At 44.8% G+C, this 23,222-nt stretch overlaps 1 protein-coding gene across 2 annotated transcripts in view; it reads left to right on the forward strand.

Annotated features, from left to right (window-relative positions):
- The first annotated feature begins 7,133 nt into the window (after positions 1-7,133).
- The window catches only part of ADC (arginine decarboxylase), a 74,816-nt gene continuing 58,727 nt past the window's right edge, over positions 7,134-23,222 (forward strand). The window contains exons 1-4 of one of the 2 annotated variants that reach the window (XM_006886416.1): positions 7,134-7,267; positions 7,359-7,479; positions 8,110-8,304; positions 10,411-10,584. In XM_006886416.1, coding sequence (XP_006886478.1) covers positions 8,200-8,304; positions 10,411-10,584 — 279 coding nt within the window. In that variant the 5' untranslated portion in view covers positions 7,134-7,267; positions 7,359-7,479; positions 8,110-8,199. The remainder of the gene's footprint in view (positions 7,268-7,358; positions 7,480-8,109; positions 8,305-10,410; positions 10,585-23,222) is intronic. The other variant, XM_006886415.1, reaches the window with a different exon arrangement.

Genomic DNA, 23,222 nt, shown 5'->3' on the forward strand with positions numbered 1-23,222 from the left:
GAGCTCCCAGTTTAAGACAAGTTTGGAAGTAGGGGTGGCATCCACTTCCTAAATCACATGCCTATGGAAACTCTATGAACTGGAGAAATGATGATAGTTATAGAAAGTCTTCAGGTCTTTTGTTCATAGGGTCACGCTATGAGTCATCATCGGTTTGATGGTAATCAACAACAAAATAACAACAATGTGTTTATAGTCATTGTTATTATTATGTGCCATTGAGTCGACTATGACTCATAGCAACCCTCTGAATAACAGATCTGAACCTTACCCTAGCCTGCACGGTCCTCAAGGTCTCTGTCATGCTCCAGCCCATTGTTACAGTCACCATGTCAATCTATCTCATTGAGGGTCTTCCTCCTTTCTCTATAATCCTCTGTCTTTCCTGGTTTGATGTCTTTTCCCAAGAACTATCCCCTCCTGATAACATGCCAAAAGTATGTGAGACCATTTCACCATTCTTACTTCTAAGAGCACCCTGGTTGTACTCCTTCAAGGCAGGCAGATTTGATTGTTTATTGACAGTCCTTGTGAAATTCAGTACTCTCCTCCACCACCACAATTCAAAGGCATTCTTATTCTATTATCCTTATTCACGATACATCTTTTTTTAGATATTGTTGCTATTGTTGTGTACCATAGAGTTGGAACAGACCCGTAACTGAGCCTCTGGTGGGTTGGTGCAGCTTGTGGCCTCAAACTGTGTGCTTTCAGTATTGCAGCACAGCTTCTTGCCCCTAGGCCACCAGAGGAAGTCATTAAAAGGCTGTGACTTGGATCAAGTGTACCTTAGTCAATTAGCAAGCATCCTTGCCCATTAGCACTTTGGAGAAGTCCTTGACAGTAGATTTTTTTCAATGCAACACTTATTTTGATTTCTTGACTGTTGCTGCCATATAGATATTGTGTATCAAAGTAAAAGGAAATAATGACAACTTCAGTCTTCATCTATCATCATGTTGCCTATTAGCTCAGTGGTGAGGATTTTTGTTTTCTTCATGATGATAATCCATATGGAAAGCTGTAGCTGTAGTCTTTGACTTTCTTCAGCAAGCATCTTAAATCTACCTCACTTTTAGCAAGCAAGGTTGTGTTATCTACGTAAAAGAGATTGTTAATAAATGTGGTGTTAGCTTAAAATTTGGCTTTTCTAGCCATTACATTAGTCCCCTTTGGTCTTCAACTGCCTTAACTGTAGACATATGGTCTTGCAAATCATCAACGAGAGAGAGAGTGCTTCTCATATTGAGTAGCAAGACCCTAATGAGAGTGAGACAAGAGTGATGAAAGTGAGACCCTAGTGATGGTGGTGGAGAGACTGTGGCAAGGTGTAACTAGAGGAGCCCTGAGACAAAGGTCACAGTTAAAGGTTTTGCTGTTTTTATCAGATTATGGAAGAAAAAGCTGACTGCTGAACTGAAAATAGAGCCTGGAATAACTGAGGAATTGTGCCTTGTAGCTGCTTGGCTAAAACCTGAACTTGCATTGGGTGATATTTTTTTACTCCTTCACCCTCCAACTTATTTAACTAATAAACCTCACTCTCAGTACCATAGCTGTGAGTCAAGTCTGTGAGTCAACAACAAATATTGGATCTGAATGATTGGTAGAAAATGGTGCAGGAGCACAGTGGTGGTTGGGGGCTGAGGGACAGCAGTGTGCCATGTCTGACCAAGGAGATATCTATTCTCTGCTAGGGATATTATTGATGAGGACAGTTCCCTTTATGAAGCAAGTAGATGTCAGACTCAACCACTGCTGCCCCCATGTTTCATCTGCTCTTTTACAATGAGTCTTCCTCTGATCCTGATGCCATATTCTTCTTCATTTAGTCCTGTTTCTTTTTAAATTTTTTTATTTTCTTTTTTTATGTTATTATTGTGTGTGTGTGTGTGTGTGTGTGTGTGTGTGTGTGTGTACCATCAAACCAGATCTGACTGGTACAGGAGGAGATTGCCCCTCCTTCTCTAGTGGAGCATCTGGTGGATTAAGATAGTCCAGCTTATTGAATGATTTGTTTAACATGTATATTAAATAGATATAGAGAAAGAATACAACTTTTCTGATTTAAAACTACATAGTTTCCTTTGTTTTATTAGGACATCTTCTTCTTGGTCAAGGTAGATTTTTCAGAAACACAATTAAGTGTTCTGGGATTCTCTTCTCAGTGTCAGACATAATTTGTTTATGATCCACACAGTAAAATGCTTTTGCATAATCAATAAAAGGTAGCTCTAGTGGTCTAGTTGTAAGAAGCTGTGCTGCAATCCCAAAGGTACACAGTTGTAATCTATCAGCTGCTCTGAGGGAAAAGAATGACCAATTTCCTTTCCTATGATTTACTGATTCTGAAAACCCACTGGATGGTCAGCTATGAATTGCTTCCAACTTGACAGCACACAACAACAGTAGTTAATAAAACACAAGTAAACTTTTTTTTCGTATTCTCTGCTTTCAGCCGAGATCCATCTAACATCAGCAATTATATTCTTTGTGGCACGGTCTGTTCTGAACCAGCTTGAATTGCTGGCAGTTCCCTGTTGATACATTGTTTCACTCATTTTTTAATATTCTTCAGCAAGATTTTACTTGCATATGCCTTAAAGATATTGTTTGATAATTTCCACATTCTGTTTTATCACCTTTTATGGGAATGGGAACAAATATAGATCTCTTCCAGTCAGTTGTCCAGGTGGCTAGCAGCCTTCCAAGTTTCTTGGCATAGGCTGGTGAGTATGTCTAGGATTATATCTGTTTAGCAGAGCCTCAGTACATACAAGTTATATATCTGCATATGTCAAGGAATATTAAAAAAAAGTAGAACCAGAGTTTTAGTGACACCTCTCAAGTATTTACACTCTCACCTTCATTTCTTGGGGGCCTCCCTCAAAAGCCTCTCTCGAGGCTCTGCTATTATCATCTAGGTCTACCTGTTCTGTACCTACATGCATCAGTACGTGCTTGCTGCCAGAAGGAACTAAGTCACTAATTTATATTCTGGTCCAAATCACTACCATTTTTTCAAAGCATGGACCTGCAAATGATTCCTCCTATGAATTTGATTACCTACTAGAAAACATCCTGGCATCAGGATTGGAGGAAGTCTCACCAGTAACCTTTGCTGTGCAGGTGACACAACCTTGCTTGTTGAAAGTGAAGAGGACTGGAATTGCTTACTGCAGAAGATCAAACGTCTTCAATATGGATTGCATCTCAACATCAAGAAAACAAAAAATTCTCTGATTGAAACTGTCAACAGCTTTATCTTACTTGGATCTACAGTCAATACGCTTACAACCAGAAGTCATATTGTACAGGGAAATTCTTGGACCTTTCCAAATTACTGAGGAGTAATGACATCAGTTTGATAACTAAGCTGCATCTGATTCAGGTTATGGTCTTTTCAATCGCTTGTTATACATCTGATAGCTGGACAATGAATAAGGATTACAGAAGAATCGATGCCTTTGAATTGTTGTGTTGGAGAAGAGTACTGAACATCCCATGGATTGACAAAAGAATGAACAGATGGAGAAAGTACAGCCAGAGTGCTCCTTGGTGGCAAGGATGTTGAAACTTTGTCTCATATACTCTGGGCATGTTGCTAGCAGAAGGTATTCCTTGGAGAGAGACATCATGCTTGGAAAGGGGGAGAGATGAGGAAGGGGATGAAGATCTTCAACCAAGTGGAATGACACAGTGACTGCAGCAATGGGCTTCTGTGTGTCAGAGGTAGTGAGGATGGTACAGGATAAGACAGGGTTCATTCAGAATTGTTGTTCATAAGGTCACTATGAGTTGTACTCGACTTGATGGCACCTAACACCAAGAACTAGAAGACGAAGGAGCCCAAGCGACATAGTCCATAGGGAGTTGGTAACTCAAAGATAGCATTTCTCTGGTAGTTTGACTCCACCAATGCTTCACAGGACAAATGTGGACAATAACCTCCTATGTGACTTATAGGCTCTGAAAACACACTGGACAGTCAGCTCTAAGTTGGCTCTGATGATGACAATAAGAGTTTTGAGACTAGAGGGTAATTTCTATGCACACAAAGCAAGAAGGTTCTAAAACGAATCATCCAGAAGAATCAGTTAGGCTGAATCTTTTTGGTTCATATGAAAAAAGTCAAGCCTGGCAGAAATGGCCCAGGTCCAGGAAGAATGATCAAATCAAATTACCCAGTAGTCATGGGGCCAGTGTGGATCAGGAACAGAAAACAATGCTCCTGAATGGTCCTGGACCACGTTTGTGACCTGAGCACTTTATGTCTGTCATTGTTAGGTGCCAAGAGTCTATTAAATTTACAGCAACTCTGAACAACAAATCTGAACCTTGCCCTATCCTGAGCCATCCTCAAAATCTCCACCATACCCAAGGCTACTGTTGTAGTCATTGTGTCAATCTATTTCTTTGAGGGTATTCTTCTCTTTTTCTGATCCTTCACCTTTCCCAGAATGATGTATTTTCCCAAGGGCTAGCCTCTCCTGACAACATGTCCAAAGTATATGAAACAGTTTCACATCCTTGCTTCTAAGGAGTACCCTAAGTACCGCAAGCGACTCGACGGCACATAACAACAACAACAACAACAATAGACCATGGTATATTCAGTGCTTTTCTCCAAGACACAATTCAAAGGCATCAATTCTTCTATGGTCTGCCTTATTGATTTTCTGTCTGGTCTGTGCAAAGTGCCTGAGATAGGTATTTAGTCAAGACAAGTACCTGTGGCTTTCAAGAAGGGCTCTGATGTTCTAATGGGTAAAGAGTTACATTGTCAACCCAAGGTGGGTGGCTTGAATCCACCAGTTGTTCTTCAGGAAAAGATGGACAATCTCTCCGTGTCTAATTTGAAGCCTCTGAAAACCCACTAGAGGGTTAGTTATAATGCTGTTTTTACTTGAGTGGTACATATCAACATAGCCTAGCAGTAGACATAAACGCATATAGTAGCTCAAAATACTTTTTGGTCCCACTGACATTAAATATCACCTTCATTGTATACTAACTTCTCCAATGTGCATAAAGGTATTCTAGATTCTGTTCTGCTCTACCACTGTTTCTTCTTACACCAACATGATAATGTGTTAAATACAAAAGCTTTTAAAAGTATCTTGACATATAATTTTAACATATCCAGCTTCTTGAATGATTCACTGTGCATACTTGTTGAATAGGTATGGGGGGAGGATACAACCCTAACACACACCTTTCTTTATTTAAACCCTTTTTTGATTACTTCCTACACATCTGGAAGTTGGACAATTAAAAAAAGAATTGATGCCTTTGAGTTGTGGTGTTTGAGAAGAGTATGGAGTATTCAAAACACAGAATGTCTTAGAGAAAGTGCAGTCAGAGTGCTCCTTGGAGGCACAGACGATGAAAGTTCATCTTACATACTTTAGCCATGTTGTTCGGAGGGGACAGTCCTTGGAAAGAGGCATCATACTTAGAAGGATAGAGCATAAATGAAAGACAGAAAGACCCTCAACAAAGTGGAGCAAGACAGTGAGCATAGCAATGGGCTTGAACATATCAGGGATAGTGAGGATGGAACATTATAGGTCAGGATTCATAATTGCTGTTTTTAGGGTTGCAATGAGTCATATATGACTCAATGGCACCTAAGAACAATAATCGTAAGAAAATCGTCTTTCTTTTTTTTTTTTTTAATAGACAGCCTTGGTATTCTTTTATTGTTCCAGGTGAAGTTCAAAATTAGCTTTCAAATCACTCAGGTCATTGACTCTTGAGCGCTCTGTGCATGCTAGGCTCTGGGCATTCCAGAGCAGCAGCGCCTCAGTTCTTGTCCCTGGGAGCTCACAGTCTAGCTGGGAAGTATAACCAAATAAGAAGTGTAAGCAACAGAAGGGATCTCATTCCATAGGCAACAAGAACCTGTAAGTGCTATGAGTTCCATTGCTGTTGGGACTGGAAAAGCCATGGAAGGTTCATCAGAGGAAGAGTTATTTATTCCAGACTTTGAGGAAGGAGTAGGAGCTTGTTAGGCATAGGAGAGAAGAAAGGTTTTGAGTTGAGGTGGCCAGAGTAAACATTTCACTTTAGAAGCAGATAGGGTTTAACTGACTTCAGAAGGCAGGATAAAGAAATGAAGCCTGTTGTTCCCCCCCCCCTTTATGTTGTTGTTATGTGCCAGCGACTCATAGCGACCCTATGTACAACAGCTCTGAACCCTTCTCTCTTCTGAGCCAACCTTACTGTCTCTGACACACCTACCCCCATTACCCCAGTCACTGAGTCAATCCATCTCATCAAAGGTCTTCCTTTCTTTTTTAACATTTTTCTACTAGAAAATTAAAATACAAATTTGAACAAATTCTTTCAATTTCCCTCACCCCCCCCCCATCAAATTGTACAACCCAGTGAATTATTCCTCTTTCCCCCCTGCACATCCACATCCCTCTGCTTCCAGCCTCTCCCACCCCGGGTCTTCCTCTCTTGTGCTGTCCCTCCACCCTCCCAAGCACGGTGTTCCTCTCCAAGGACTGGTCACTCCTTGCAACATGTCCAAATTATGTCAGACGAAGCTTACTAGGGGAAAAAAGGAAAAGAAAAAAGAAATGAAGCCGGAGCTAGGAAAGCTAAGAAAAGGCTATCTGAAGACATTTTAGCTGGGGTTTGAGCTGAAGAAGTCAGAGAAGGGGATTGGAGGCAGTTTTGAATTTTGCTTTTGGGTTTTTTTTTTATAAAGGATTTTATTATAGAGTACAGAAAGATATTTGAATTGGGCTTTGAGGGATGAGTAGCTGTTGTCTGGGTAGTGGAGAGGATGAGGCCCCACTGAGTTGAAGTAGACACATAAAAAATGACTTCTCAGAGCAAACAGAAAATTCCACATAATTCTAATAATTTTCTAAGAGTCAAAAGGTAGGATCTAAGGGTCCTACCCTTGTGGACGCTGCAGGTTCACTGGATTTCCTCGCTGAAGTCAGTCCCAGAGCGAGGAGCAGGACAGAGCCTTATGTCAGAATCGACCAATGGGATGGCGGCACGCGGTTGCCAGGGCTACGGAAGGCCGAGAGCGTGAAGGCGTGACCTGAGCCCCATGGGCGGGGCCAGGGCGGGGCTTATATAAGGCTGCAGCGGGCCCAAGGCGGGGCGTGGGGGTCAGTGGCTGCTGGGCGGGCGGGGCGCAGGCCGCGGGGCCCGAGCCGGGGGGAGCGAGCGAGCGGAGGCGCCGAGGATCCGATTCACTCGTTGGGGAAACCTATGGGCCGAAGCCGTGTAAATGCGTTTTAAGGCGAGTGCGGGAGAGGGGGTGGCTTGGGGAGCGGGCGCCCTCGGCTCCAGTGCTGACCTGGCCCCTCCCCGGCCCCTCTTGCCTCCCTTAGCAGGGGCCTCGGCTCCGCAACTGCCACTCCTCCTCGGAGTGTTGCACAAGTTTCGAGGTCACCGGCGACCCCCCCTAGCAGCGCACCTGGCTCTGACCCCTGCGAAGGAGGACGGGGCTTGGTAAGGGGATGGAGGGTGGGAGCGGGGACCTCAGTCCTGCACTAAGAAGGGGTCATTCGGACAGAACCTCTCAGCCTTCCGTTCTCACCGAGGAAGTTGTGCGGCCCTCACCACCTTGTGGCGCCCCTGTGCACCCTTAAAATCCTAGCACAGAACGACAGACCCTCCCTCAGTGACAGATGAGACAGCCGAGCCTCCCAGAGGTGCCAGAGCCCACCTGAACCTAAACTGCTTTGCGTGACCGGGCAGTCCCTGTAGGTGGGCGTGGTCAGGAATGAGGACCCTGAAACCTTCCTTACCTAAACTGCCCCACTGTCCAGCTCTCCATCTCTATGTATTTCCCTCATTCCCACAATTTCAAGAGCTAGAACATATCTCCAGACAAATCCTACCAATTTACAGGTGGGATGGCGGAGGCTAGGAGAGGCTGTGACATCCCAGCCTCGAATCCAGGATTCCTGCCCATCCCCACCATTCCTGGTGAACCTCAGGCCCCCAGGGTTATTCTGGGAGCGGGGGGGGGGCGCGGGGGGGCAGTACTGGCGTCCTTGGCCCCACAAGTCCCAGCCTGAGTGAGGGAGGGGGCAGTAGACACTGGCACCCCACTGGCCCTCTCCCTCTTTCCCCCAGTGTGTTGCATACTTTAAGGCGGCAGCAGGAGGTCAGCGGCGGCAGCAGCAGGGGCTCCCTCCAGCCCGTGGGCTCCTGCTTCTCCTCAGCATGGCTGGCTTCTTGAGCGAATCAGACTTTGTGATGGTGGAGGAGGGCTTCAGCACCCGAGACCTGCTGGAGGAGCTCACTCTGGGGGCCTCGCAGGCCACCACGGTGAGGGGCTAGGGGCAGGGGTGGGACGTCTGTTACTTTTGCAGGCCGTTACCTCCTCTGGGAGGGTTCCCAGAGCCTACATACCCTCATCTTTTTCTTTCCTATTTGGTAGCCAGCCCTTTCTGTTTGTAAAGGAGAGACTCATTTTATTCCTCTGTCCGTGTTCCCAAACATGTCCTTCCTTTTGGGTTCCCATCAAACTCAGTTAGTTCTCTTGCCAGAACCTGGGAGCTGTCCTCTCCTCTCTCCGTCCCCCACCACCCACATCTAGGCATCACCCAGCCCTGTGAGTTCTGCTTCCTTGGATAACTGTCATTTGTGCTCCTCCAGAAGCTCACTGCAGAATTCAGTCTCACAAGGCTCACTCCACCTCACCCCACCTCCTCCAAACATCTCACTCACTGAACCACTGCTGCCTAGTCATTCCCAACTCTTAATGACCCTCCTTATTTTATAGGACATAGTAGGATTGCCGCATGTTGTTGTGTTCCCCCACCCCCAGCAGGAGCCAGGCTCTTATCTTTCCCTCTCAGATTGGCTGCTGTTGTGATGTGCCATTGAATGGGAACTGATTCATAGCTGACCCTCCAGTGGGGTTTTAGAGGGTATAAGTCTCATGAGAGGAGATCGCTTATCTCTCCAGCTGGTGGATTCCAACACCCTGCTTTTGCAGTGATAACACAACTTCCTCCTTATCACTAGGCCTCTAGAAAGCACCCTCTCAGATTGGATAGTGAGTTCAAACCATCAACATTTCTATCAGCAGTCCAATATTTAATCCACTGCACCACCAGGGCACATATATCACAGGCCTGCCTGAAATAAGAATTCTTTAGCAGTTTCCCGGCCTACCAGATCAACTCATAGCTCCTCTGCAGGGCACTGGGTGATTGCTGGCCTCCATGGGCCCATTTCTGGCTCCTCCCTTGTAAGTTATGTTCCATCAGAGCCAATCTACTCAATTCATACGTCCCAGTGATTTCAACCTTTGCCCAGGCTGTGCCCTCTACTTGGACCTCCCTTCTCCGAACCCCTTTGCCTTACCTGTTGTTGGTCATTCATTCTGATTACCTCAGGCACAGCATTCTCCTTCCTCACAGCATTCCCACCACACATTGGAGAAACTCCCATCTACCATTTAGTGAATGGACTTATAATTACTTTAGGGGTACTTTCTCTTCTAGATAAATGTCCCTTCCAGAAAGCCCTATCTGATCTTTTCTGTCCCTTATTGTCTGGTATCTGGCACCAGGTGGACATCAATAGAAAAGTGGTGCATAAAAGGGTAACTGTGTCCTAGGGAGGGTATAAAGAATGTCTCTCCCTTCACTCCATACACTTTCATCCCTCAGTACATCTGTGATGAGGAAAGATCACACTGGCAGTGGGCCTACAGTAAGACCTCCTTGAGCAACTTCTGTGTGAAAGGCAGGGCTCCATGCTGTAGGTGTGGCTTCTCTATTCAATGTAGTTTCCCCTTTATGAAGAAGACTGGTGCATATGTAGTTCTGCAGCACATGTAAAATACACTGGCAGCATTCAGGACAGAGTTGCCTTATTGCTTTGGGAAAAGTGACACGTGAGCAGAAACTTGAATGTAGATTAGAACTCTGCCAAATAAAAGGGGGAAAGGGTCTCTTAAGTGGAGAGATGCAAAATCAAACTTAATTGCCGTCTCATAGCTGACTTTCCATTGAGCTATTAAGGATGTAAATGGCATAAGAGGAGATTTCCTACCTGGCACTGCTACTAGATTAGAACTGCTAGAGAGGCAAGGCCTTTGGATTAGTAGCCCAGCTCCTTGTGGGCTAGGCTACCAGAGCTCCCTAGTGGAGGGCCTAGATGAGAAAACCATCCAGCCTGCAGCTGTTTGAGCTGCAACAGCAGAGAGATTAGTCTGGACCACAGGGTAGATTTGGGGTCTCCAGCTTCAGACTGAGTTTGTCTTCTATCCTGTAGATTTAAGGAGGCCCATGAAATTTTAGAGCAGCGCAGCTCTGTGTCAGAGATGAGGGTGGCTTGGGTGCTTGGGGAGTGTGGATGGTGTGGATTGGGAGGGAGCTGAGTGGAGTATCATATCTCACACGTACCCCTCTTGTTGCACAGGGCAAAGCTGCTGCTTTCTTCGTGGCCGACCTGGGTGCCATAGTGAGGAAGCATTTTTCCTTTCTCAAGTGCCTGCCACGAGTCCGGCCCTTCTACGCTGTCAAGTGCAACAGCAGCTTGGGAGTGCTGAAGGCTCTGGCTGAGCTGGGGCTAGGCTTCAGCTGTGCCAACAAGGTGAGCCGGTGCTTCCTAGTGGGTGCTGAGCTGGCTGACTCCAGAATGCATGGGCATATGCATGGCTGGGCTACTGCAGGTGGGCCCTGGGGACCAGACAGGGCCTGAATTTGACCCTTAGCCTCTGGAAGGGGGGAGGGAGAGGAAAATGAGCTCTAAACAGGATCTTTGTCATCCTAAAAGTTCCAATTTGGAATCATGTATATCTCTGGGTGCATGAGTTGCCTTTTTAATAGAGATTTTGAAACCTTTTTACATATATGCTATTCTTCTAATTTAAAAAAGGACTTTATGCCATTAGTTTTATTTTTTCTTTTGTGAGCTGTGTTGGCCTAGTGGATAAAAAGTTATGTTACCAAGTCAAAGGTGGGTAATTTTAATCTGCAGTCCTCAGGCTTGGTTTTAATTGTTTTTGGTCAAACATTCTTCTAAGTGGTATGGCACTGGTCTATTTGCTGTAAAGAGGTAACTCGTGGTTGCTGAAATGTGAAACACTGTGATACTGATGTGTCAAATGCGATAATGGTCACCCATGGTAAACAGGGTTTGGTGGAACTCCTCAATTAAAACAAGCTTGGAAGCAGGAGTGGCATCCACTTCTGAAATAGCTTGCCTCTTGAAACTCTATGAACTTGAAGAAATGATGAAAGTTATACTAGTGTTCAGGTCTTTTGTTCATAGGGTCACTATGAGTCATCTACGATTTGACAGCACTTAACAACAATCTTAACAATGTATGTTTGTGATAACTGTATTATGGTTATCACAAGAGTCCACAATTAAGGTTGCATAGTAGAATGTACTTGGGGTGGTGGGAGGGGTGTGGGGGGATTGTGTACCAGGGAGGGAGTGTTTCTTTTACTTTTCAAAGAGAGGAGCGAACTGGGCGAACTGGGCGGCAGATGGCTGGGCGGGGAGAGAAGTGCAGCAATGAATGAATGGAAATCCAAAATCTCTGTAAATGTTCATTAAAATTACTTTTAAAAAATTAAACAACAACAACAATGTATGTTTGCATTTTCTTCCCCCCCATCATCATGATAATTTACTGCCTGTGCTAAATACAGTGCTAAGTGCTTTAAGTGTGTTTTCTAATTTAATCCTCTAATGCTATGTTGTTACCATTGAATCGTAAGTGACTCATAGCGACCCTATGAACACAAGTCCTGAACACTTGTGTAACTTTCATCCTTTCTCCAGGTTCATAGGGTTTCCGGAGGCAAGCTCTTTTGGAAGTGGATAACTCTCCTACTTCCAATCTTGTTTTAATCAGGAAGCTCCACCAAACACTGTCCACCAGGGTGACCATTTTCGCATTTGACACATCAGTGTCAAAGTGTTCAGCATCACAGCAACCATGAGTTACCTCTGTACAGCAAGTGGACAGACCAGGGCTATACAACCTAGAAGAATGTTTGACAAAAAACCCCACAAAAACAAACAAACAAACAAAAAACCAAACATAAACACAAAAAAACCAAAAACAAGCCTGAGGGCTGCAGATTAAAGTCACCCACCTTTGGCTTGGTAGTATCACTTTCTGTCTGCTAAGCCAACTGAGCCCTCTCTATGTATGACTTAGAGAACTAGCAAAATCCTGCTGAAGATTATCTAGAAATGACTAGAATAGTATATTGGCAAGAGAACTATCAGAAATACAAGCTGGATTTAGAAGAGGTTGTGGCACAAGGGACATTATTGCCAATGTCAGATGGATCTTGGCAGAAAAAAAAAAAGAGTACCAGAACAATGTGTATATGTGTTTCATTGACTATGCAAAGGCATTTGACTGTGTGGATCACAACAAATTGTGGCTAACCTTGAGGAAAATGGGAATCCCAGAACACTTGTGTTTATGCAAAACTTATACTTGGATCAGTAAGCAGTTCTCAGAACAGAGCAGGAAAACACGATGTGGAAAGGAAAATCAGGAAAGGAGTGTGTCAGGTGAGCATCCTGTCTCCTTACCTTTTCAGTCTATATGCAGAACACTGGGAAGCAGGGCTTTGAGGAGCAATGTGGCATCAGGATTGGAAAAAGGCTCATCAACTCCATATGTTATGCAGATGACACAATCTTGCTTGCTGTAACTGAAGAAGACCTGAAGTGCTTGCTGCAGAAGGTCAAGGACTGTAATCTTCAATATGGATTGAAACTCAACATCAAGAAGACAAAAGTTCTCACCTCTGGGCCATTTGGCAGCACTATGATAGATGGAGAAGAGATTGAAGTTGTTAACAACTGCCGCTTGCTGGGCTCCATAATCAACACTCTTAATACCAGCAATCAGGAAATCAAAAGACGAATTGCACTAGGAAAAATCTGTTGTTAGAGACCTCTCCAGAGTGCTGAAAAGCAAGGATGTCAGTCTAAAGACTAAAGTGCACTTAATCCACGCCCTGGTCTTTGTAATTACTTGCTATACATCAGAGAGATGGACAATGACTAAGCATGACTGAAGAAGAATTGATGCCTTCAAATTATGGTGCTGGAGAAGAGTCTTGAACATATCATGGATCACCAAGAAAACAAATAGATTTGTCTTGGAGAAGGTGAAACCAGGTTTCTCCTTGGAGGCTAAGATTTTGAAATTCCATCTCAAATACTTTGAGTACATGGCCAGGAGAAACTAGTCTTCAGAGAAGGACATCGTGCTCGGAAGGGTGGAGGGACAGTGCAGGAGAGGAAGACCTCAGAAAAGATGGATTGATACAGTAACTGGGGCAATGGGGGTTGGTGTGTTGGAATTAGTGAGACTGGCTCAGGACAAGGAAGGGTTCAGAGTTGCTGTATATAAAGTCACTGAAAAGGGTCGCATGTGACTTAGCAGCACATGACAAAAACATACAGGGTTGCTATGAGTCATGACTGACTAGATGGCAATGGGATCTGGGGGTGGTGTGCATGTGTGTATGTGTATTCTACTGTCTTCACATTTTATTTATGTTGGTATCTCAATCCCTTCCTATTTCTTTTTATTTCATTTGTATGTATACTATAATATTCATTTCCCAAATATCAACTGAACAACTACAGTGAGCCAGTGATTGTGCTAGGTAAGGCTGGCTGGACAGTACTGCGGAAGACTTGGTTGTTCTTCAGTTGAATTCTTAGTTCATCTATTATCATTTAATGATATGAACCTTTACAGCTGTACATTTTCCTCAGAGGTCAGCTCATTTATTCATTCAGCAGGTCTTTATCAAGCAACTACTATTTCTCTGGAGGGTTAATTATTAGTTGACGCTTTCTTGATGGCAATGAGCTGAGTTGAATTTATTGAAAAAGAACATCATGCTTAGAAAAGTAAAGGGTCATAGAAGGAGAGGAAGACTCTCCACAAGATGGATTGATATAATGACTTCAACAATAGGCTAAATCATGGCAGAGATTGTGAGGATGGCAGGATTGGGCAAGGATCTGTGTAGCGCATAGGGTGGATGCGAGTCATTGTTGACTCAATCACATCTAACAAGAACAACAACAAGACAAGAAGTATTGTGGGTGGGGATTTAGCAGTGAACAAAGCAAAGCAAAGTCCTTTTCTTATAGAACTTTGTTGTTGTTGAATACCATCAAGTCAGTACTGACCCACAGCTGACTCTCCAGAGGCAGTTAATTGCATGAGACAAGATTCCCCACTAACACATATATGTTAAATGGCAGATGCCATGGAAGCATGAGAGGAAATGTTAGGAAGGAGAATTGCAATTTAAAATGGTTTGACTAGGGAAGGCATCACTGAATTTGAATACAGATCTGAAGGAAGTAGGGAAACAAGTTATGTAGTTAACTAGGTGTCTTATTTAAGGAATTCCATAAGTGGATGACTTTTACCAAACAAACTTACTCGCTGACAGTTCAGAAAGTTTGAAGTCGAAATTCAGGGTGTCAGCTCGAGGGCAAGACCTGCTTTGTCTCTGTTGGTTGTTGTTGTTGTTGTGTGCCATTGAGTCGCCTGCGACTCATAGCGACCCTATGTACAACAGCCCTAAACTCCGCTCTGTCCTGTGCCAATCGCACTGTCTCTGACACTCCCATCCCAATTATCCCAGTGACTGAATCAGTCCCCCTCATAGAGGGCCTTCCTCTCCTGCGCTGTCCCTCCACCCTCCCAAGCATGATGTCCCTCTCTAAGGACCGGTCTCTCCTCACAACATGTCCAAAGTATGTTAGACGGAGCCTCAGAATCTTTGCCTCCAAGGAGCCACCCGGTTTAACCCTTTCCAGGACAAATCTGTTTGTTTTCCTAGCAGTCCATGGTATTCTCAATACTCTTCTCCAGCACCACAGCTCAAAGGCATCAATTCTCCTTCTATCTTCCTTGGTCATTGTCCAAGTCTCTGATGCATAACAAGTGATTGCAAAAACCATGGCCTGTATCAGACGCACTTTAGTCTCCAGAGAGACACCATTGCTCTTCAGCACCTTGGAGAGGTCCCTAATAGCAGACTTTCCCATGGCAATGTGCCTTTTAATTTCCTGGCTGCTGGTGCCAAGACTGTTGATTGTGGAGCCAAGCAAACTAAAGCTGTGTACAATCTCAATCTCAATCTCTTCACCATCCATCCTGATGCTGCCAATTGATCCAGTGGTGAGAATCTTTGTCTTCTTGACATTGAGCCTCAATCCATATTGTAGGCTGCAGTCCTTGACACTCTGCAGCAGGCGCTTCAGGTCATCCTCAGTTTCAGCAAGCAGGGTTGTGTCATCCGCATAACACAGATTGTTGATAAATCGTCCACCAATCTTGACCCCACATTCCTATGTCTCTGTTGGTTATTAAGGGAAATTTTTGTTTCCCTCTACATTTGTGGTCCACTGTTCCTTGGAAATCTCCATGTGTCCTGGCATTTCCTGGTATCACAGGGATCCAGATGCAAAAGGATGAACTTCTCTACTGTCAGTTATTTTTTGGTGGTACTAAGACCCTTACCCTCAGCTTGCTTTCCTCTCCTTTCAACTCTTGTGAGAGAAAAAGTATTACAGACCACACCTTGGGGACATTCCCTTACATTGAATCAGGGCCATGTTGCCTTTTCCCCTTAATAATCTTACAACAGTTTGGCTTATCAGATCATGGGAGATTATTACATAGCTCACACATTATATCATTAAGTATGTGTATTTTGTCGGGACACAATACAGTCCTCGACACTAGGGAAGGCAGAAGGAACAGCAAGTGCAAAGGCCCTGAGCTGAGTGAATGGCTTGTGATAGTGTTGTTACTGTTACTTCTTTAAGGGCTGTTTTGCAAGTGGATGGCTTGTAAGTCCCGGTGAGCTATAGGATTGGATGTTGTGAGGAGAGTTATAGAAAAGCTTCCGGGAGGAGAGTGGCTGAAAGTTAGTTTTGGGAGAGCATTCTGAGTGGGAGAGAAGTGTGTGTCAGGATGGCCTTTACCGTTGTCAGTGTTCTTAGTGCTAGCTGAGCATCTCCCTCTTGTTTCCTGCAAAACCTTTTTGCATAAGCTCCTGTTCTGCATACCTTATTTACTGTCTTAGGCAAAGCCCTGTGAGGTGCATCACTAAAGTGGCAAAAAACACTCCAAACTCTAACCAGTTGCTGTAGAATTTATTCCAATACATAGAGACCCCATGTGTTGCTGAGTAGAGCTGTAGCCCTAGGATTCTCAAGGCTTTGTCATATTGGAAGCAGATTGCCGGCCCTCTGGATGTAACTGGTTAACTTACTGGTTTGATTGAGTGCACTGGTGGCCTAGCCCTCAGGGAGGTGCACTGCTAACTCAAAAGCTGCATCCCTTTGGCGTTGCATGGAAGAAAGATGGACATACTCCTTCTGTGTGATTCACAGCCTTGGGAACCTAATGGAGGGTCTGCTGCGAGCTTGTTCCAGCTTGAAGGCAGTGAGAGAGAAAGAAACAGAGAGTTGTCTGAGTAGCTGTTTGTGTCATCCAGGGACTTCACGGGAGGTGCATTGAAAAACCCCCCAAACCCACCATTGTCAAGTCTGTTCTGACTCATGGTTTCTGAGACTGTAAATATTAACCAGAAGAGACTGCCTCATCCTTCTCCTCCCTGAGATTCGTGGGTTGAACTGTGGACCTTGCGGTTAATAGTCCAACACTTAACCCATTTAACCACCAATGTTGTTTGCTGTTATTATCAAGCTAGAAGCAACTCCTCCTAATTGACCCTCCAGCAGGTTTCCAGAGGCTGCAAATAGCATGAGAGGAGACTGTCCATCTTTCTCCCGAGGAGCAGCTGGCAGATTTGAACCACCACCTTATTGGGTGGTGCACAGGGGCGTTACTTCCATTTTACAGCTGAGGAGACTGAGGCCCGGCTGCATACAGCTTGCTGATAGCAGAGTCAGACTTTCCTCCTAGCTCCTGCCTTCACTAGGAGCAGGACCGAACCGCACTGACAAGTGTCCTCAGCTTTTGGAAACCTGGGAGCGAAGCGCTTGGCCCTCTACTCTCAGGGCCTGGTCTCCAAAGAGCAGACTGTCAGGTGTGAAGTTTAGAAAGACCTTGAAGATTGGGGACATTCAAAGCTGCTACCGCTGGCTGAGTCCTTCTGTGGTGCCAGGCGCTTTGCCAAGTGTTTTCGGTACATGATCTCATTTTAGTCTCGCAACAGCCCCATGAGGCCATTATACCATGATTCTGACAACCTTGTGAGGCAGCATTTAGCAAATAAGGAAGTGAAGAACAGAGGTTGAACAACTAGACTTCCCAGGGTCAGGTACTGAGAGGTGTGTGGGGCAGGGAACTCGATCTCCACTCTATCGCTGTTGTCTGCTAGCCTCCTTGGGAGGGGTGGGTGCCCTCAGCTAACTACAAGGGCTGAGGAGAAACCAATCTTTTCTTGGCAGGTGGGACCCAGTAAGCCCCCTCAGTACATTAATGAGAAATAGCTCCTGGGAGGCACAGTTTTTCTTGGAAGGAAGGCCCAGGCTGCCCTCTTCTGGTTGGCAGTAGCATCTGCCGCCATTGAAACACTGAGGGGACGTTAAGTGGAGAGCTGGGCATTCACACACTAATTGGACAGGCTCTAGGCTCACTTGCGCCCACCCACCTTCTCAAGGACCTTGGATCTTCTATCCTGCCCCCATTACCCTTGTCCTTTCCTCTTGTCTTTTTCACCATCTTCTTTTTTTATTTAAAAAGCCTTCCCAAGGCATCCCCTAATCTTCCAGGGTAATCCTTTGCTCCTTCACAGCCAAACTCATCAGTTATGTTTACTCATTGTCTTTTTCCACAACACCCATTCTTTAAGCCATTGCATCCTGACCTTCATTCTAACATCCAGGATATATCCTCTCAATCCTCTTCCCAAGATTTCCGGCAATCTCCCACATCTTAAATCCAGCATGTTGTTGTTGTGTGCCATTGAGTTGCCTGTGACTCATAATGACCCTATGTACAATAGCTCTGGACTCTGCCCTGTCCTGAGCCAGTCTCACTGTCTCTGACACACCTACCCCCATTACTCCTGTTACTGTGTCAATCCATCTCATCTGTGGTCTTCCTCTCCTGCACTGTCCCTCTACCCTTACAAGTATGATGTTCTTCTCCTTGGACTGGGCCTTCTGGTCATATGCACTAAGTATGTGAGATGGAGTTTCAAAATCCTTATCTCCAAGGAGCAGCATGGTTTCATCTTCTCCAAGACAGACCTGTTTTGTTCTCTTGGCAGTCTATGATATATTCAGTACTCTTCTCCAGCATCACAACTCAAAGGCATCAATAATTCTTCTGTCATCTTTGTCTAGCTCTTGGATGCGTAGCAAATAATTACAAAGACCATGGCCTGAATAAGGGGCACCTTAGTCTCCAGACTGCCATCATTACTCTTCAGCACTTTGGAGAGGTCCCTGACTGCAGCTTTCCCCAGAGCAATTAATCTTTTGATTTTATTCACTGCTGGTACAAGGATGTTGATTGTGGATCTGAGCAAGCTGAAATTGTTAATAACCTCAATCTTTCCTCCATCTATCATAATGCTGCCAGTTGGTCCAATGATGAGAATTTTTGTCTTCTTAATGTTGAACTTCAATCCATATTTAAGACTACAGTGCTTGAACTATTGAACACCTTATTTATTATTATTTTGTAAGTACCTGATATTCTGAGTGAGTCAAAGAATACATTGATTCATTTACCACCCCCCAAAAAAGTAGGACATCAGTGTGATGTCACCAGGGACAATCATCATTATGAATTTAGGGAGAACTGATGACCTAATGGCGGGGAGTTGTGCCATCAAAAGGCACATGGTTCAAATCCACCAGCTGCTTGTTGGGAGAAGAATATCCTCCTACGTGATTTGCAGACACAGAAAACCCACTAGAGGGTAAGCTATGAGTTCGTTCCAACTTGACAGCAATGAGTTAACTTTAAAAGGAATATGTATACATATGGCACATAGAAAAAATAGGATATCCTGTGATTTTTTGATAACAAAGTAGAAGAGCTCTGTTTGTATAAAAAAAAAAATAGAAGAGCTATTCAGACAGTGTGTACTGTTCTTCAGTAGCTCTGTACTCAGCGGGTTCTGAAGGTCTGTTGGTGTTGATGTTTTTAGACATAGTGCAAGAGCTACTCCCTGGTCCTCTTTTTATCTGACCTCTCAGCAGTACTCAACACAGACATGTTTTTAAAAAGAAACTCTAGAATCACTTATGCTTCCAGTTTTACAGAGTTCAGAGGTATACGAGGGGAAAGGTGGACACTGCGCTGCACTTGCCACCTCCCTCACTGGGCACCTTTGACCCTGAGACATCTCCTTCTGCTGAGACCCAAGCTGGCAGACAGGGTTTGCTTCTAAAGGCACAGAATTGTACACTGTGGATTATCCTCCTTTGTCCAGAGATGTCTTTTTTCTTGTCACCTTTCCCCAGGAGTTGGCTCTTCCCTGTCTTTGACTACTGTTAATTGTTGTCAAGTTGGCTGTGACCCATGCTTTGGTAGCCTGATGAGTAAAGAGTTGTGGCACCAACCCAAAGGTTGTTGTTATGTGCCGTCGAGTCGCCTGCGACTCATAGCGACCCTATGTACAACAGCCCTAAACTCCACTCTGTCCTGTGCCAATCGCACTGTCTCTGACACTCCCCACATGCTTCAAATCTACCAGCTGCTATGAGGAAAAAAGGCCATTTCCTCTCATGTGATTTACAGCCTCTGAAAATGCGCTGGAGAGTAATTTATGAGTCAGTCAGTTTTGACTCAGTGGCTCATAACAACAACAACAACAACAACAACAACATGATGACCTGCTTAAGACAGAATAAAATGTTGCCTTGGTTCTGCACCAGCTTCATGGCTGTTGTACTTCTCAAGTCCGTTGCTGCAGCCACTGTGTATTTTAAGTGCCTTCTGACTGAGGGGGCTCACTTTGCAGCACAGTATCAAACAATCGTCTTGGGATTTCTCAGGTTTTCATTGGTTAATTTTTGAAGGTAGACTGCCTGACCTTTCTCGTCTGGAAGCTCTACTGAAACCTGCCTATCACGCAGGTACTTGAAATACAGGAGGCATAGCCCCAACATAGCAACATGCAAGCCACCACAGACACAGCATGAGAAGGTGACGGTGCTGGTCCTTACGGTCTTAGCCTCCTGTCATCGAGTCAATTCTGACTCAGAGAGCGCCGACAGGACAGAGAACTGCCCCAAAAGGCTTCTGAGGCTGTAAACATTCGCTTGAGCCAACTGCCTCCTCTTTTTCTTGAGGAGTGGTTTGGTGGGTTTGAACTGCTGACCTTTTGATTAGCAGCTCAACACTTAACCCAGAGCCACCAGGGTTCCTGTCTGCTGACTTCTAAATGGTAGTGTTCATCTGGTTTCAATCTCAGGCCTCTTCTTAGGGACTTCCATCTCCTCTCCAGGCTTTAAATCCATCAGTATGCTGCCCATGTTTTGACCTCCTGCCCTGATTTGTGAATTCAGCTGCTGATTGACATGATAAAGTGTCTGGAACCCAGGTGTTCCAATGCCCTCAGATCTTCCTCTTTGAATGGCCTTTGATATGCCTTCTCTTCCCAGGCAGGTGATGCTGAACCCATCTCCCCAGACTCTCTCCGTCTGCCCTCTGCCTATTTCCATATGGTTACCAGAGCCATATTTTAAAATGCACATCTTACCTGTCACTTCTCTTCCTGAAGCCCTTCAGACTGTTTCCCATGACACTGAGGGTAAAATAATGCAATCCATATGCCGTCCTCTTGGTTTCCTTGTTGGCTCTGCCCCCCACCCCCCCCCCGGCCTCTTCTTCACCCCCTGTGCTCACCCTACTCAGTCACACCAGCCTTCTCTCAGCCTCTGATCAGATAGATCCAGCTACTTCTTGCCTCAAAACCTCTGTTCAGGCCATCTCCTCTACTGGAAACTTCCTTCCCTCCCCTGCAGGGCTCAGCATAATTTTATGACCCTCAGAAAGCCTATCGTTCACCCTCACATCCAGGTCCTCTCCAAGGCTTATCTTCCATTGTATTCCCATCTTTGCCCAGTGGCCACTTGACTGCCTGTCTTCCCCACCAGCCTGAAAGTTCCACAGGGCCCAAAATCTGGCTACTTTCTTCACCACTTGTTTTCACTAGCTCATTACAGAGCCTGATGGCTAACAGATGCTCAGTAAAAATCTAGTGGTTCCACATTCAGACTCTGTTTGCTATTATAGTACTGTGGTTAAGAGCCCCTTTCTTTCATTACCATTGAGTCAGAACCAACTCGTAACTGGCCCTCCACTGGGTTTTCAGAGGCGTAAATCATACGGAAAAAGACTGCCCAGCTTTCTTTCATGGAGAAACTGGTGGATTTGAACCACCTGCCTTTGGATTGACAGCACAACTCCCTACCTACACTAGGTAACCAGAGCTGGATGCTCAAACCTGATAGTCTTGAGTTAAAATTCTAGCTCTGCTCCTTATATGAGTTTGGACAAATCACTGAATCTCTCTGAGTCACTGCTTCCATTCTCATAAGATTATGAGAATGAAATGAGAGTGCACATAAAATATTTTGTACAGTGACTGACACAAATAAGCTTTCAGTGATTGACAGAGGCCATTATTTAAATAGACACCTCTGGTGGTGCCAGCCTTAGGGAATTTCATTGCTGGAGACAATGAAAGGCAGCGCCTCTCTGATGGTCTGAATGTACCAGTGACTTGGAGAAAAGGTTAATTGATCCCTGTGTGATTTACAACCTCAGAAACCCAATGGAGGGTCGGCTATGAATCGGTTATGACAGTAGTGATGTGAATGATTATTGACAATAAAAAGCAGCATCACAGTGCTACAATTCTTCCTCTGTTTTCATCATATGTGGTAAAACTCCCACCCCCTACTCATTGCCGTTGAGTGAGAACCTACTCTCATAGCCGACATCCATGGGTTTCAGAGGCTGTAAATCACACAGGAGGAGATTGCCTAGCTTTATCTTTCTCCCTTGGAGCCACTGGTAGATATGAACCATCCTAAAAGTGTGACCTTTGTGTTAGCAGCACACCTCCCTCTGGTCTACCCTACCAGAGTTCCCTTGCGATGAAGCAGGAAGCCCAGACTGTTCATATCTACTCAAAACTCCAGGGAAGATTGGGGAGGCCTGTAGGTCACTGGGAAATAAACGGTGGTGGCGGTGAGTCCAGCTCCAGCATTGGGAAGATTGGGGAGGCCTGTAGGTCACCGGGAAATAAACGGTGGTGGCGGTGAGTCCAGCTCCAGCATTGGCTGAACCTTTGTGTCCTGTCATTCCATTTCCCGCAGTGCCACCACAGGCAGGTGGACCTCTCTGAACTCAGTTTTGTCCTTCTTAAAGTAGGGCCATAGCAGTTGCTATGGTTGATTTGATTCTTTATGGCCTCATATGTGTCAGAGGAGAACTGTGCTCCACTGAGTTTTTTATTTCTGATTTTTCAGAAGCAGATCCCCTCCCCTTTCTTCCAAGTGCCTCTGGGTAGACTTGAACTTCTGGCCTTTCAGTTATCTGCTGAATTCTTTGTAATACCCAGAGACTCCAAGTATGATCACAAAATCCAAAACCCCAGTGTCATCAAGTCAGTTTAGATCCACAGTGACTCTCCAACAGGGCTTCTAAGGCTGTAAGTCTTCATGGGGGGAGAATGCTCATCCTCCTGGTGGATTCAAACTGCCAGCCTTTCAGTTAGCAATCTAACACATTAAAAAATGCACCACAAAGGCTCCTTAAGTAGAATTATATTAATAATAATAATAATAATAATAATAAATAATAATAATAAAAAATAGTGCCAGAATGTACTGCCATTAGTCAGTTCTGACTCATGGTGAGCCTCCATCCTAGAAATCTTCATAGGAGGAAACGGTCCCTCCTTCTCTTGAAGAATGACTGGTGGATTTCAACTGCCAACTTTTTGATTAGCATCCCAATGTGCTGTGTACCATGCCATCATTAATTATTATTAATAAGTAATAGGATAGTTAGAGACATTACATGAGATATATACAACACTGCAAGTTGCTGAGTTAAAACTAGCATTTTAGCACCAATTCAGGGAGCTCTGGTGGTGTCTGTAGAGAGTTGTGCTGCTAATCCAAAGTTGGCACCTCTCTGACGTTTTGAATCTGTATCAGAGGCTCCGTGAAAGAAAGATGAGCAATCTCCTCCCATGTGATTTACAGCTTCCAGAAACCCA

This window comes from Elephantulus edwardii, unplaced genomic scaffold (genome assembly GCF_000299155.1).
Source record: "Elephantulus edwardii isolate Elephantulus edwardi_28Jun2011 unplaced genomic scaffold, EleEdw1.0 scaffold00049, whole genome shotgun sequence".
Classification (NCBI taxonomy): domain Eukaryota; kingdom Metazoa; phylum Chordata; class Mammalia; order Macroscelidea; family Macroscelididae; genus Elephantulus; species Elephantulus edwardii.